The following is a 14,532-nucleotide window of genomic DNA, read 5'->3' on the forward strand; positions in this document are numbered from 1 at the left end:
TCGGTTTTAGCAAGAGAACAAGGACGAGTGACGGAGGCAAAAGCAGGGCCACAGTGTGCCCTGTGGTCGTTCCCCAGTCAAAGCTGGGAGGTTGGCCGTCGCCCCGAGAGGAGCCTGCAGAGTCGGGCTGAGATGTGCCGCGTCTTCAGGCACGACAGGGCGTCCGCGCGCAGCTTTCCTTCCAGCGCGCCCCGTTGTCTCCGAGCGTGGGAGGCACTAGCGGCGCTTCCCCTGCTCACTGCGAGTTCTCCTTTCATCAGGGAGCCTGTACCACGAAAGCCTTCACGCCTTAAACTACAGTTGTCAGAGCGAGAAGACGTAAGGAGCCCACGCCCGCGAGGCGACGGGCATGCCCCTCCTTGTGTAGGTGATACCCAGTGGGTAAGAAAACACACCAGGAAAGTGGCATTTTTCTGACAATGCCTTAAAAAGAAGAACCTTGTATTCTGAGATATTTTATAACTAATAGTTTACTGATGCTTGATGTCCTAAGGACAACACAGTGTTTAAAATCACACTGCTAATTATGAGGGTTGGTGACTGCTGGGACATTAGCTGGTGACCTCAGAAAACCACTGTAAGTTAGAAAGGACTAAATATTTTTGCCATATATGTCATGAATTTGCTGTCTGCATGTGATGTGAATAAACAAGCCAAGAATGATTACAAGGGAAAGGCAGAGAAGAAATCCAATTATAAAAGTCTGATTCAATGATAATATCATCTCAAGTCCCACGGAGGCACTAATAATTAAGACCGCAGGAAGCAAGGTTAGGCATTTATAGACAATCAATAGCCCGCCCTGCAATCCTCTGACCTAACCTTGGATCATACCTTGACTTTGAGATCTCTGAGGGAACACATCTTCTTATAAAACACCGTATGCTGTAAGTTAACACTGTGGACACAGTGTTATATCACAAGCTCAGTGAAATATAACATAACTACCTTGTAAACGTGAGCTTAATGGACGAAATCAATATGGCGCCTAATTACATGGCAACAACGCAAGGACCATGAACAATATTGAATACAACTCAACGGTGCTGCAGCGCCGTGAGGCCCCGGGCTTTGAGTCCCCGGCCATCTTTACCTCGCTCAACTCCAATTCACTGAAACTGTCTAGTCCTTGAGAAAATTGATACATGATAAACAATAACAACTTAAAAGCAATTTTAATTATTGCGCTTAAACAGTACGAATCACATATATGTATACTCATACCCATATATATGTGGTTTCCGAATCTGTACTCATACAAAAGTGTGTGTGTGTGTGTGTGTGTGTGTGTGTGTGTGTGTGTGATTGGAGAAGGCATTTGCCAAAGTTACACTAACCAAAATGCATGGCCTTTCCTTTTGTCTTATATTATCCCAAATTATTCTATGCTAAATTTTAGCATTTATCACTCTTTTCAAAGAAAGCCTGTGCTGAAATGTCCTGCCACGGTACCCTGCACTTTTCCCTATTGTGCATTTTCTCGTTCATTATAATTGTTTGAGGATTCCTGTCTTGTTGAGAAAGTCACAGGCTCTGGGAACAACAGTGACTCTCTTTTCTCACGGCTGTGTCCTCAGAACCTTGCTCTGTGCATGGCACATAATATATGCTCAATAAATGAAGAAAGAATGGAAGATTAAGGATAAGATTCCATTCATAAAATCCAAATAAACAAAAATATAAATAGCTAATGACAGGGATAGGCTTCTGCTTTTGCTTTAGAGGATATTATTGATGCTGACTTAAGGATCTATTTTCTTAAGAATTTTGCGACAAAACACAAGCACATAATCTTAAATTGCAGAAAAAAGAGTGAACTACAAGTTACTGAAGTGAATCAAACACTTGCCATGTTCTAATCACTGCTCGGCAGCCTGCATGCATTATCTGATTTCAGTCTCACTGTTACCCCACGAAGAAGAGGATGCTAGGGAGGGTGATTTGCTTAAAGCCATCCAGTAATGGCAAAGCTTAAATTCTTAACCACTAGACTGTATCAACATTTGCTTCTGTGTATGCTTTATAGAAAGGATTGTGTTGGCCTCTTCACATACTTTAGATCACTTGACCATACTACTTTCCTGTACTCACTCAACAAACACCGGTTGCGTATACTTATTACATGTCAATAACTATGCTAAAAGCTTAGGACAGAGCAGTGGAAAAATAATGATCTGTGCCTTATACTCTAGCAATGAAGGCATGCATTAGATAGGAATATGAATAATCACCAGCATTTTCCAAGTGTGTACTATGTGTTCTACACCATTTTAAGTCTTCACAATACTTTCTCAAAATATTCTACATGGTGAGAAAATAGGCACAAAGAAGCTATGCCACTCGTTCCAAGTAACAAAAGCATTAAGGATCAGAACAAGGATACGAAACCAGAGCGTTTGGTTCAAGAGCCTACGCTCTCTCTTTCTGCTACACTGTGTCTGCGCGATAGCATGGAGGGATGAAAGGTCACACCGGGAAGAGCTCTGTGAGCCATTTAAAGGCACCTGGCCAGAATCTGGGTCACTGAAGGGGGTCAGGCAGGGTACCGATATCTCAGATTTGCGTTTGAACAATGGATGAGTGAGACTGAAGACCTAAATCCCAGAGAGCAAGTGGCTTCTACAATCCAGGTGAGAGACGACAGAATCCAAGAGCTACTGTGGAGTTTGAATTGACGGGACTTAAGGACTGAGTGAATGTGGGAAGTGAAAGATAAGACGAGTCAGGCACGGTGTCTACACCTCTGGCCCAGGTAACTAGGTGGACGAGGATGCCACCTGCCGATCTAGAAAGCCCTGAAAGGCAAAGTTAGAAAGAAAGATGATATGCCAAATGTGTTTCCCAAAGATGGCCACAACATCTTCCTCCTCTCACGCACTTATGAAATGTCTCCCTGCAATGTCCCCAATCAAGAGGGGAAGTTTGAGTCTCCTTTCCACAAATCTGGGCTCATCTTACTGACTTTTTTTTTGACCTACAGGACATGATGGAAGTAACCGTTGAGAATGTCCAATATCCTAGCAACCTTGTCTCTTGGAACGCTCCCCCTTGGGACTCTCCTTCAGAACCATCTGCTATGCTCTGAGAAGCACCAGCCACCTAGGTGACCATACTTAGGTGCTCCGGGCGACAGCCACCGTGGAGCTCCAGACAACAGGCAGCATCCATCGCCAGCCGTGTGAATGAGCTCCCTTGGACTGCCAGCTCAGACCCCGCTGGCACCTGAAAGCAATTGCATGAGAGACCCGAACAAAAACACAAGACTCACCCAACCAATCTACAGAACCGTGAGAGATGCCAGTACATTGTTCTTTGAAGCCGCTGAGTTGTGATGTGGCTCCTTATGCAGTAACAGATGACCAAAGTAGGTGACGGTTTCGGTTTTAGACGCTGAGATGCTTGGAAGACACATAAGAGAATGCGTTCCAAAGCTACTTGGGCAGATTTCACGTCGCTGACGCCTGCGGCTTGGGGAGAGAATCTGGGCAGCACTTACTGATTTGGGAGCAGAGCACACAGCACGGAAGCGAAGGCAGAAGAGTGCATGAGAGAACCTGGCATGGCTATATTTTGTAATAGAGCAGAGTCATGAGAAACAGCATCAGTTAGGGATCAGGGAGAGGATGATGGGTCAACTAAACAGACTAAAATGTCACTGCCAAAAAGTCAGAAAGATAATGCAGATGAACGTGGTATCCCGGAAGCTAAGGGAAATGACTATTTCAACCAGGAGGGATAGATTAACTACCGAATGATGTAAAGATAGACGGGTATTCATTGGTGCTACTGACGGTCATGGCTAACTCCAGAAGACATCAGTCGTACGAGCGGTGACAGTAGAGGACAGTCACGAGAAAGGAGCCCGGTGGGAACAGGAGTACTGGGAAGTAAAGGAAGGAAAATCGTGAGTAATCTGTTCAAGAATGCTGGCTGTAAGGGGAGGAGAGAAAGACGGGGTGCAGCCAAAACAGGAGGTAGACTCAAGGATTTATTTACATATTTTTGAAAATGTCACATGGCCTCAGAATGTTCAAATGCTGATCGGAAGTGTCAGTAGAGGTGGGGACATTTTGAAGATACAGGATGGGATCAAGAGTTCTCATGGGAAGATGAACTTGAATATGGCGGGGAAAGGGTGAAAGAACAAATCCAGATACACACAGGAATGGAGATTTGTTTACGAGAACTGAAGACTTCCGTTCCTTTTGTTGTTGCTGAACAGAACGCAAGGCCGTCGGCTGAGAAGGCTGAGGGACCGCAGTTCTGAGGACAGGAGCCAGGGTCAGAATAATTGTTGAGAAGTGTGGAAGAATTTGCAGGGGGAACACCGTGGGGCTGCCAGACCATTGAACTTCGTGAGCCGAGAGAGAGGCATCATTGGTCCCTCTTTCCATGTGAGGAAACTGAGGCTCAAAGAGGTTAAGGAACTTGCCCAAGGTTACAAAGTATATAAGTGAAGAGGCTAAACTTGAGTAGAGGCCCCTGGGATTCTTTCCAGTACCTTAGGCACAATGAATTCCTCGGTTCTAGGGAATAATTTTGGTTTCTGGAAAGAGACTGGTGTGTGAGCTAAAAACTCCATGCTCCCCTCCTTATTCACGGTGTCCACTTCGTCAGTTTTGCCGGAAACCCCAAGTTTCTGACCTCTCGTCTCTACAGTCTGTAGTTGAAGACAGTCTCAGGAGTAATCAGTGAAGGACCGTGGTACAGAGCAGAAATTCTCGTTTTAAATACTTAACATGCCCGGGAAGCATCAGTTCAGTATTCGCTTAAAAGCAGGCAGGAAGTGCTGAACCCTTTGCACCATGACTGTTCCTTAGAATTACATCTATAAAATAAGAATAATATAGGCTGCCCAATAAGAGGACTGCATTTATAGAGAAGCTGTAGCGTAGTTGCTCACTGTGTTCAGCACAGTTAATTCTCCTAGTGAGCTTTGTTCAGAAGGCGAGGGCTTTCTGAAGGGCGCCGTCTCCTAGAATTTCTGAAGAGGGGATGTGCCTGGCTTCTCGGGGCGGTTCCTAAAGCTGAAGCAGGGGCTCATGAATGCTGTAGGCCCACCATGGAGGCTGGGGGCAGAGTTTCTGAGGCTCCCGCTTCTTGCAAATAAAGCCCCCTCATGCCCCTGCTCCCGGGTCTATAAGCATTTAAGAGATACATACTAAGCATCTGTACTTGGAAAAATGAAAATAAAAATTCCTTTCAATGTAGGGCTTTTGGGGCTATTCCAGAAATACTGAAAGAAGACCCAAGTGACTGTTATTTGTACAAGGTCTGAGCGCAGAGATGGCGAAGTGCCTACCAAGCCCTCGTCTGGATGGCGGGCTGGAGGATGCGTGGGCAGGGTCCTACCTCGTTCTGGGGCATCTGCTGTCTGTCACTCAGGCGGGAGGCTGGGAAGACGGGGCCTGACTCACAGGTAGATGCAGCTGCTGCACAGGTGCACACCGGCTGTACGCAGTGTGCGCTCTGGTCGCGTGGGCCACCGCAGTCCCTCTTGGAGAAGGGGGGCGGGTGCCACAGCAGTGCTGCTGACATGGTGCAGCGCAACCCCTTGTCAACTGTGGAATTATCTGACCTTCAATGAGCTCGGGTATGAATGGGAAATACAACACAACGGAGCAGAAAACCCGGGGTGCACTTCACAGAATGAGGGTCTGCGTTATTTTAGGAAGCACTTCAGATGTTTACGTGAATGTCTATGCGAGTCTGGATGTAACAAGTATTTCTCACTGCCGTCATGGTGAATGGTTAAAAGTCTATCAGCTCCACAGACATTTCTGAAGCCATAGTTACATGGTGTTCTTCTGAGACAGTCTATCCCAGGCTGTCCGGAAATGCTCTTGCAGATCTGGACAACTGAGAGTGACCGAGGGTGCCATGCCAATGGGGGAAGGAGCTGAGACGTGAGTGCAGGCTTCGGCGAGCCCGGGAATGCTGGTCCGAGCAGGGCACTCCCGGGCCAAGCGGCAGGCACCGGCTGAGGTCATCGAGTAATGGAACCCGCGGGCTTCTCAGAGGTGCGTGTTCCAAGGACCGTGAGATCTGCAGCTCCTCATGAGACATGAATGGCTAGGATGTGTTTGGAGAGATAACACATCTGGACTAAACGTCTCTCTCTCTCATAGACTGTGCGGTCACTCAGCGCGAATGGGCCATCTGCACAGGCATGTCCCCTGGAAGACGGTCTACGCGTCAGCCTCCATAAACCCAAAGCAAAGACTCTTCATTTCGGGGCACTTAGTGATCTGTTCTTAGGCGTACTATCACTGTATAAAACAACCATTGTTTAAAGTAAGTAATTTTATTTAATTGAAGTTTCCCACCTACAGTTTTAATTAGAAAAGATTGCCTTCACGCCTCCTGAATCCACGGTGCCGTGACCACCATGTTTCCTTCAGGCGCAGGGACACAGCAGTCACCAGCTTAGAGTTTGGCAGCCCAGGTGGAACTTGGTACCAAAAGGTCCCATACAGAGGTGGCGGTGGGGGCGGGTTATTTAGTACTGCTATGAAAATGTTATAAAGGTCCTCAGGCTCCCTAAGAAAGAACTGTCATTAAGTATTAGTGTTAAAATAAAAATTAAACCAAAGTAAGGAAATTAAAGAAAAAAACTATAGTAAAAACTTGCGTCACAGTCAATGGATACACGTAACACAGGCAGCACGCACACACACACACACACACACACACACATAAGTATATTATATACAAACGCATAAGAGCTTTCTTCTAATCTTGCAAAGAAACTGGCCACAAAAGGATGAACATAACTGATGCTAAAGCAGATTACAAATACCACAGATAAGAAGAAAAAAGAGGAAGAAATGCTAGGGAAATGCTGAAAGGCAAATGATGTATTTATCATGTGACAAAAAAGGTGTCTTGCTCTGTTTTTTTTGAGATACAAAGTATTATGACATTTTGCAAAAAAGTCAGAGGATGCCAAATACATATAAAAATAATAGACAGGCATATATAATATAAATGTACATACACATAAATACATTTTCCTGGATGTGTATATTGGGAGAATGAAATATAGGATTCTGGGTGTTTATGTTTGAAAAATGACAGACAACCTCTTAAATTTCATTTTAGATTCAGCGTTAACTGATTTGAAAGTCTGGTAGTCCAAATGCAAACTTTTGACAATTTAAAGAAAGGGCAAGCAGAGGAAAGGTCAATAAATTGTAATCCTGTTACGTATTTTCTGTTTAAAAGCTTTTATAACAAAATAAATATAGTGTTCCAACTCCGCAGAGCAGCTGAATGAAGCTAGCATAAGAAACCCAATGTAATATGAAATGACGCCCTGAATTACACTCTATTTACAGACTAAAAATAAAACAAAATACACACCTGGGAAAGGTGGAAAGACCCAGCTATCGAAACAAAATGGAAAATTTCAAGTTCTCAAGTAAATGATTAAAAGCTACTCATTCAAACACGACATTTGTAATCTCCAAACCTTTTCGCCGTCCCACGTAAAACTGGAAGTAACACAGGTAAAAATAAATTTGTTCAGAGAGATGTTCAAAGGAAAACACAGGACACACAATTCTGTCCCTTACCGTTGTCGCCAGAAGGTAGTGACACAGTGTCCGTGGGCGTGGCACCAGAATTCACTTTCCCGTTTTCAAACGTGTCATTCTCTGTCTGCTGGAGCTGCCAGTTGAGGCCAAACAGGTGCATCGCTGAGGACAGAGAACACACGGTGTTTAGAGGTCTGCTGCTTGTAGCTGCAAAGCAGATGGTAAGCACGTTTACCATAAACGAGAGTCTTAAGCAAAGTTAAAATGTCCATGTTCCGAAATACCAAGGATAATTGTGTAATAAAAGCCAGAAGGCAGTTCCTCACGCCAATGCCACTGAGGTGGCAAAGCAGAGCAACACAGTGGGGCTTCAACGGGGCTTTGGTGTCACTCAGCTCACTGGGGCCAGGAGATGCTCAGCAATGAACGGACCTGCTCCGCTTTGCCCAGCCCCGTTTGTCACCATCGCTGAACTAAGTGGTTAAATGCACCTGCCAAACTCACGCGTCCACAGGCCACTCCGGCTTGTATGATACTTTGCTGCAATGCCTATAGGATCTCAAGAGACATCAAGCTATTCATTGGATGAAGGTTAAAAACTAAAAATGGGTCTCAGAGTTGAACTTGTCAGCATATGAAATGATCAGAATGGATACAGATGCATAAAATATTCAAATATTCTAAATTTAAGATGAATTTACTTAGAATTTATAACAACTTAGCAATGATACAGACCAAGTAACATGTACACATGTCAGATAATTTCATGCAGAATTTCCGACATGGGTATCATAATCTTATAAATTCATAAAAATTTCGCTTACTAACCTTCATTATTTAAAATATTTAGAAAAGATAACTAGAAGACTATATAGTTATAAATTTATAAATCTAATTAAAAATTTTTATATATTATTTTCCTTAATTTACAATATTTAGAATAATCATTGTTATATTAACTATGAACACTTATTAAACATTCATTTGTGTTTCAAAAAATATAGTTTAAGAATTACTCCCTAAAGAAGGTGCAACAGAGAAATCAGTGATGGTCCTATTACCATACCACAAAGAATTTTTTTTTCATTATTTGACATAATGTACCCACTACACAATTAGAATTTACCAGAGTTGGAGAAAGACAAAGTGTTTAAAAAAGAATGTCAGAGACAGTGTGATAACTACCACTGTCAAAAAGCCCTTGCTAAATATTCCATATGTGTAGTTACAGTGTAAAAGTTGGGCTCTGTCCTCAATCTAGGACTTAACCCTGGACAAATGATGTAATACTGTTAAACATCAGGTGCACTGAAAAAATGAGGCTGGTTCAACCTACCTTATCTAATTAGTGCGAACTTTCTAGGCAGCATAAATGGAGGGTAGCTGGGCAGTTCTTAGTATTTAAGTATTTCATTGATTTATTCTTTACTCCAGATGACAGATCTAGTGAAGTCACCTGAGCAGACCATGACATCTCTGTATCAATGTCCCTTGGTCCGCGATGTTTTCCATCTACTGCGAACACCTGTAGCTTAGACACCAAGTAGGTCTGGATAAGGATCTGTCAAGTGAGTGAGTTCTCTTTTCTGAGCTTTCAAAATCTAAGAAAACACTGTGGTGATAACAAATATATAGTAATTTTAAAAAGTTAATAAATATAAAACTAATACATAAATGGCTAAGACAAGAGCACTATGTTATTCATAATTAGAATCATGGTATATGAAGAGTCATTGAGTGAAAGTCCACTAGTATTATATGTAATTGGTTTAATTTTCAAAAAAGACTCAACAGTTTGGGGCCCTTCTATGACCAGTCCCACATTCTTTTGTTAACAATACCTGATATAAAATCATAATATGGTAAGGAACATACCAAAGATAGATACAAACATATTATAGCTACATCTACCCTGTATATTTGTAACTAATGTTTATACTTCTACTCCCTGTTTGAATTACAGTCAGTCTGCAAGTAATTCCTTTTAAATTCTTATTTTTCATGGATTAAGATTTGGGTTATGAAATTCTTGAATTTACAAATTGTCAATGTGTAAAGAGGTATAACTTTATATGTCATTTTTGCATTAAATTATGTAGTATTTGAGTGCCAAAATGTCAAGAGCTTTCTAAACATTTATCACTTCATACATTTTTCAAGCTTCTGATATTTCAGCGATTTTTGAATAAAATAGTGGGAGCTACTTGTGCATAGAATAAACGGTTTGACAGACATACGTTGGAAGAGCAACTATAAATACTCCAACAGGTCAAAGTTCCCACACAAAATAATATATCAGCATTGTGTACTTTAGTTAACATAAAGAGTCTTCTTACAGATTTGCTCATTTTACTGGTTTTGCTAGACTTTGAAGAGGAGAGAAAATCCATGGGATAATACAGAGATGTGAAGTGTTAAAAAATAATGTTATGTTTGTGTTTGGAAAGCTATTTCATTTTTTTCCAGATGGGAAACATCTTATTTTATGTATATATATACTTTATTTCAAAAAATATCAGTACAATGGGTTTTTAGCTTTACTTAAGATACTGCATAAAGAGAACCACACCCAATAATATTATGTCTCATTTAACCCTGCTTTGAAAACAGAGACCAACCAGGTATTTGGTCTTAGAATATTCCATGGAAAATGTTGCTGTTTGATATTTAGTGAAGCCTTTGAAACTTATTATGTCATTTAAGATGTTTATACAAATACAGGGTGTTAGTGAGATTCCCTTCCAAGTTAGTGTGAGAGGGAGAAAGTTGGGGTGGGGTGGGGCGCAGAGAGGGACAGAGACAGCAAACTCATAAAAGTCAAAATGCTACAGAAATTACTCAGCACCGGTGTAGTGTGTGCAGTGTCTTGACAGGACAAATGAAGAGGAAGTTAGCGAGAGAACACGCATCTGTCGAGGAGGAAGGATGAGAACAGTCCCTCAGAGCCTAAGCCGGATGCGGCCGTGAACCCGCAGGGAGGCCTGTGTACCAGTGGGTCCCTGGCTGATGCTGAGCGGAGGTGGAAGTGTCCAGAAGTGGCTGAAGTCCTCCTGAAAGTGTTAGCTCAATCTATGGGAAGGTCATTCTGGGAGGAGCTCAGCCTACGAAACAGAGGTGACATGCAACTGTAGGCGTTCTAATAATGAAGAGTCACAAAGAAGTTAAATTTGGAGAAAATCTTGAGAAGTCTTGTATAACCAAGGAAGAAATCCAACAACTCTACACTGAAGATGCTGGTGTTACTCTGTAGAGTCCAGAAAACCAGAACTGGAAAAGAAATATCTTAAAAATGTAGCATTTCAAGACTGAAAAAGAGCAAGAGGACAAAACAAAAGATCCAACCAATGGCATTACGACCCTGATACAGAAACTAGGAAGGGTTGTAGAATTAAAACAAATGTGCCTACTACCCCATACTTGCCAAGTTTAAAAGAGAAGATTCATGCTGACTAAATATATTCTACATTTAAAAAGCTGGAGTTTCTAATGCCAAGTTAGACGTTCTTGATGTCTTCAAGACTTCTAAGTTGCCGGATATGTTCAAAGGCCCCCATCCTGTGTCTTCATGGGAACGGGTAACAGAGCTGGCAGATGAAGGGCAGGGTTTGCTAGGCTGCCCTAAGGCAGCCCCGAGCCAGCGGTACCTGGGGCTGAGACAGCAGCGGACAAATGAAGTCATGATAAGCAAAAACAAAAGGAAGTGGCTGGAAGCGCTGTGCTCTTCTGAGTCCTTCGCCACCCCAGGGGCTGAGGGAGGTGGACAGCTTCGGGGACAAGCTCCAGGCTGGCAGCGAGACCAGGGTTCTCTCAGGCCTGTGCATTATTCCCCATGCTGGAGTGAGCGCTCCAGTGATGCAAGATTAAAAAAATAAAACAGTCACAGAACAGGGGCCGTGTGCCGAGTATTGTGCTGTTGTGCCCTACACTGTCTTCCTTAAGCTTCACAAAGATGCCATTGAATAGGGACGATGACATTTTTTCCCAGTTTAAACCTCAGAAAGCTGTCTATTGAGAGTTGAAGGTTCTAAGCAAGTAAGCAGTGGACCTTGACCTTGAAACCAGACCGTCTCATAACAAAGGGCACACCATGACCCTCTTGTCTATTCTAACACGGGGCCCTGGAGTGTGAAAATCCACAAGGAAGAAAGTGATGTGTAAGTTCCGCGAGGAGCACGGGCCGCAGCCATCGCTTCTCTACCAGACCCGGGGACATGAAGCAGGGTCAGTACTCGCGGTGGAGTGGGGCGAGGATAGCAACAGGTGACTCTTGTGTGTTCCAGGCAGTGCTCTTCCATACGAGTCCTTTCCCACCACACTTCGATTGCTCTAAAATAATTTTGACAATTATATGATGATGATTGTGATGAAGCAGGCTCTTCGGTTAACTTCAAGAGTCCTAGAAACAACTACTCAAAAAATACATACGTAAATACTATACTTGTGTGTTTTAAAGATATAGAAATAGTGTTTAATCTTTGAAAATTTTATGATATCATGTTTTAGAGTTTTATATTGTTATTTCAAAAATTTCTAGATAATTTTAATGGGGGAAGGGCTGGATTCATATCCAAAATGTTTTCCCAGAATGGAATTGGTAGGTGCTAGTAATGATATTATATGTCTATTCAGTGTGTTTTTCACATTTTAAAATACCTTGATGTCTGTTATCATCCCTAATGTAGCATGTGACAAGGACCGCTGTCCCTGCCATATGAGGGCAAGGCCCAGGCAGAGAGAGGGCCAGGGAGTTATCCCATGTCTTTTAAAAAGTCACTGTGTAAGAAGACTCATGATGCCACATCTCCTGAGCCTGTTTCAGGTTCCTTTCCCTGCACTGTGGTGTTTTCCCACTTATCTGAATTAAAATCGAGCATTCGCATGAAAGAAATTAAAAAATAAAATTAACACCCATTGTTCATTTATCTCTTCCTTGACAGCACCAAATATAATCAGAAGTTGTCCATTTGCTAAAATTGGCTTCTAAATACTAGACATTTACCAACTACAAATGGTTGTATTTTGCAAGATTATTTGTAAGCTGCTTGGAGTTGAAATGTGTTTTCTCTATATTAAAAATCTTAGAAATGGAGGTTAAGTCCCCAGTTGATCTACAAAGTCCTGTCTACATAGCCAACAGGAATATGTATACGCACATAGCACCCAAAGGCAAAGAACAACAATGTTCACAGACCCACTGTTTGCAACAGCCCCAAACCGGAAACAACCTTGCTATCTGCTAGCGGTCAAGTGGATACACAAATTACAGAAAGTCTTACAGAAACTCATACAATGGACTTCATAGCGATGTAAACAAGTAAACCACTGCCAGATGCAACCATGTGAATGGATCTCATGAACGTAATACTGAACAAAGACCCCATTCACAAAGAACATGAATGCTGCATAAATCCACGAGTATAAGGGTCAAAAGCAGGTAACGTCAACTGGCAGGAACAAAACTCACCAGGCTGAGTGATTCCATGCAGGGAGGAGGGAGCAGGTAATGACTGGGAGCGTTCACAGGGGCTTCTGTGGTGCCCCGTCATATTCTAGTTTTCTATCTGGGACATGGATCCACTTATGACCTATATACTTTCTAAATGTATATTACACCTAAATTAAATTTTTTGTTTAAAAATAGTCCATTTAACACGTAGTAAAGCTCAAGAGAAAGGTATGTTTTTACCCTTCCTAAACCCCCTCTGCTTTTCTCGGCAATGCTCCCAGGAGGTCCTGCCCGTAGGACCGCCCCCTGGGAAAACCAGAATAAACACATACACAGAGCAGGACCCAGCACAGAGGAAGGGCAAGTGCCTCCCCCCGCCCCTCCGGGAAGAGGAAAAGGGAAGAAAGAGGAAAGGCTTCCTTTAGTGCCGGTCTTGGATATTAGAAGGGAAGCAGCGTAAGTAAACAAATTCATGTGCTGGGGTAAGGACTGTCAGTCTGTGGCCTTCTCCGATTGATCCCGAGTTCAAAGACATGACTGTCTTGGTGAGAAGCGGAGAAATGCGAGTAAAGACCTCTCCAAAGACGACGCAGGTGAGAGAAATGGCAGCGCGCCCTCCTTGGGGTTTCCGAGGCTGATGGAGAGGAAGGGAGCGGGGACCGCGGCATCTCGGCGCGGAGAGGGAAGGGGACGCTATTGTCGTTAACAAACGCGCGTCGCTTTGAGATTAAAAGCCAGCACGCGGAACGCCTGAAACCAGAGGAGTAATTACAGAAAAGTATCCAGCGCCAAGGAGCACATTCAGTGCCGTTTTTAGCTCCGTGTTGAGAGAAAAGGCGCCACATTTCATCTGGTCCCCGGGGACCATGCCATTGAATTTGTTATCACAGCTACTATTACTCCCGCTGGTATGCCGGGGTTCTCAGATGCTGCCAAATAGGGGCGGGCAGAAGGGGGTGGTGACAGTGGTGACACCGTCCAGCAATCTGCCAGAGCCTCGGAGCAAACGAGGGGGCCACTGGGAAGCGAACACAGAAGCCAGCGCCCCGGCCGCTGGCACCCGGGATGCAGGTCCTGCCGCCGGGACTCGGCAGCGTGCAGCTCAGGTCTGGCAACGGGAGGGCGGTTCGCAGCCTGACTGTCCTTACTGGCTACATGCTGCTTCATAGGTCACGCGAACGTGCCCACGAAGACAAGATGTGAGCTGATACGAGAACCGGCCTCCGGCAAGGAAAGCTGAAAAAGCCTGCAGTGCCTTGGAAGTTCACCTAAGCAAGTTTCAAGTCTCCAGTTTCCCGTCCTCGTAATGCACCTGCCATCCACCGTGGTACACTGTTTCCGAGAAAGATTCACTAAGAACATGTTATCAGAAGCTGCAAGAAAAGAAAACCAGAGTCTGAGGTTCTAGAGCTCAGAGCACAGTTTTTAACAGAGATTTGTCTGGGCGTCCGTGGGTCTTTTGTTTATGTTAAGAGAGACCTGGGCCCAGGTCTCAGTTCTGGCCCTAACTAGTTGGGGACCCTTGGTCTGTCCCCGGATGCCTCTGAGGCT

General features: G+C 43.7%; 1 protein-coding gene across 1 annotated transcript in view; it reads right to left on the reverse strand.

The window, feature by feature from the left end:
* Positions 1–14,532, reverse strand: part of TENM3 (teneurin transmembrane protein 3) — a 296,626-nt gene that overhangs the window by 117,456 nt on the left and 164,638 nt on the right. The window contains exon 4 of the mRNA XM_090258721.1: positions 7,575–7,697. Coding sequence (XP_090114847.1) covers positions 7,575–7,697 — 123 coding nt within the window. The remainder of the gene's footprint in view (positions 1–7,574; positions 7,698–14,532) is intronic.

Source organism: Furipterus horrens, unplaced genomic scaffold, assembly GCF_987537825.1.
Source record: "Furipterus horrens unplaced genomic scaffold, mFurHor1.1.pri manual_scaffold_12, whole genome shotgun sequence".
Lineage (NCBI taxonomy): Eukaryota > Metazoa > Chordata > Mammalia > Chiroptera > Furipteridae > Furipterus > Furipterus horrens.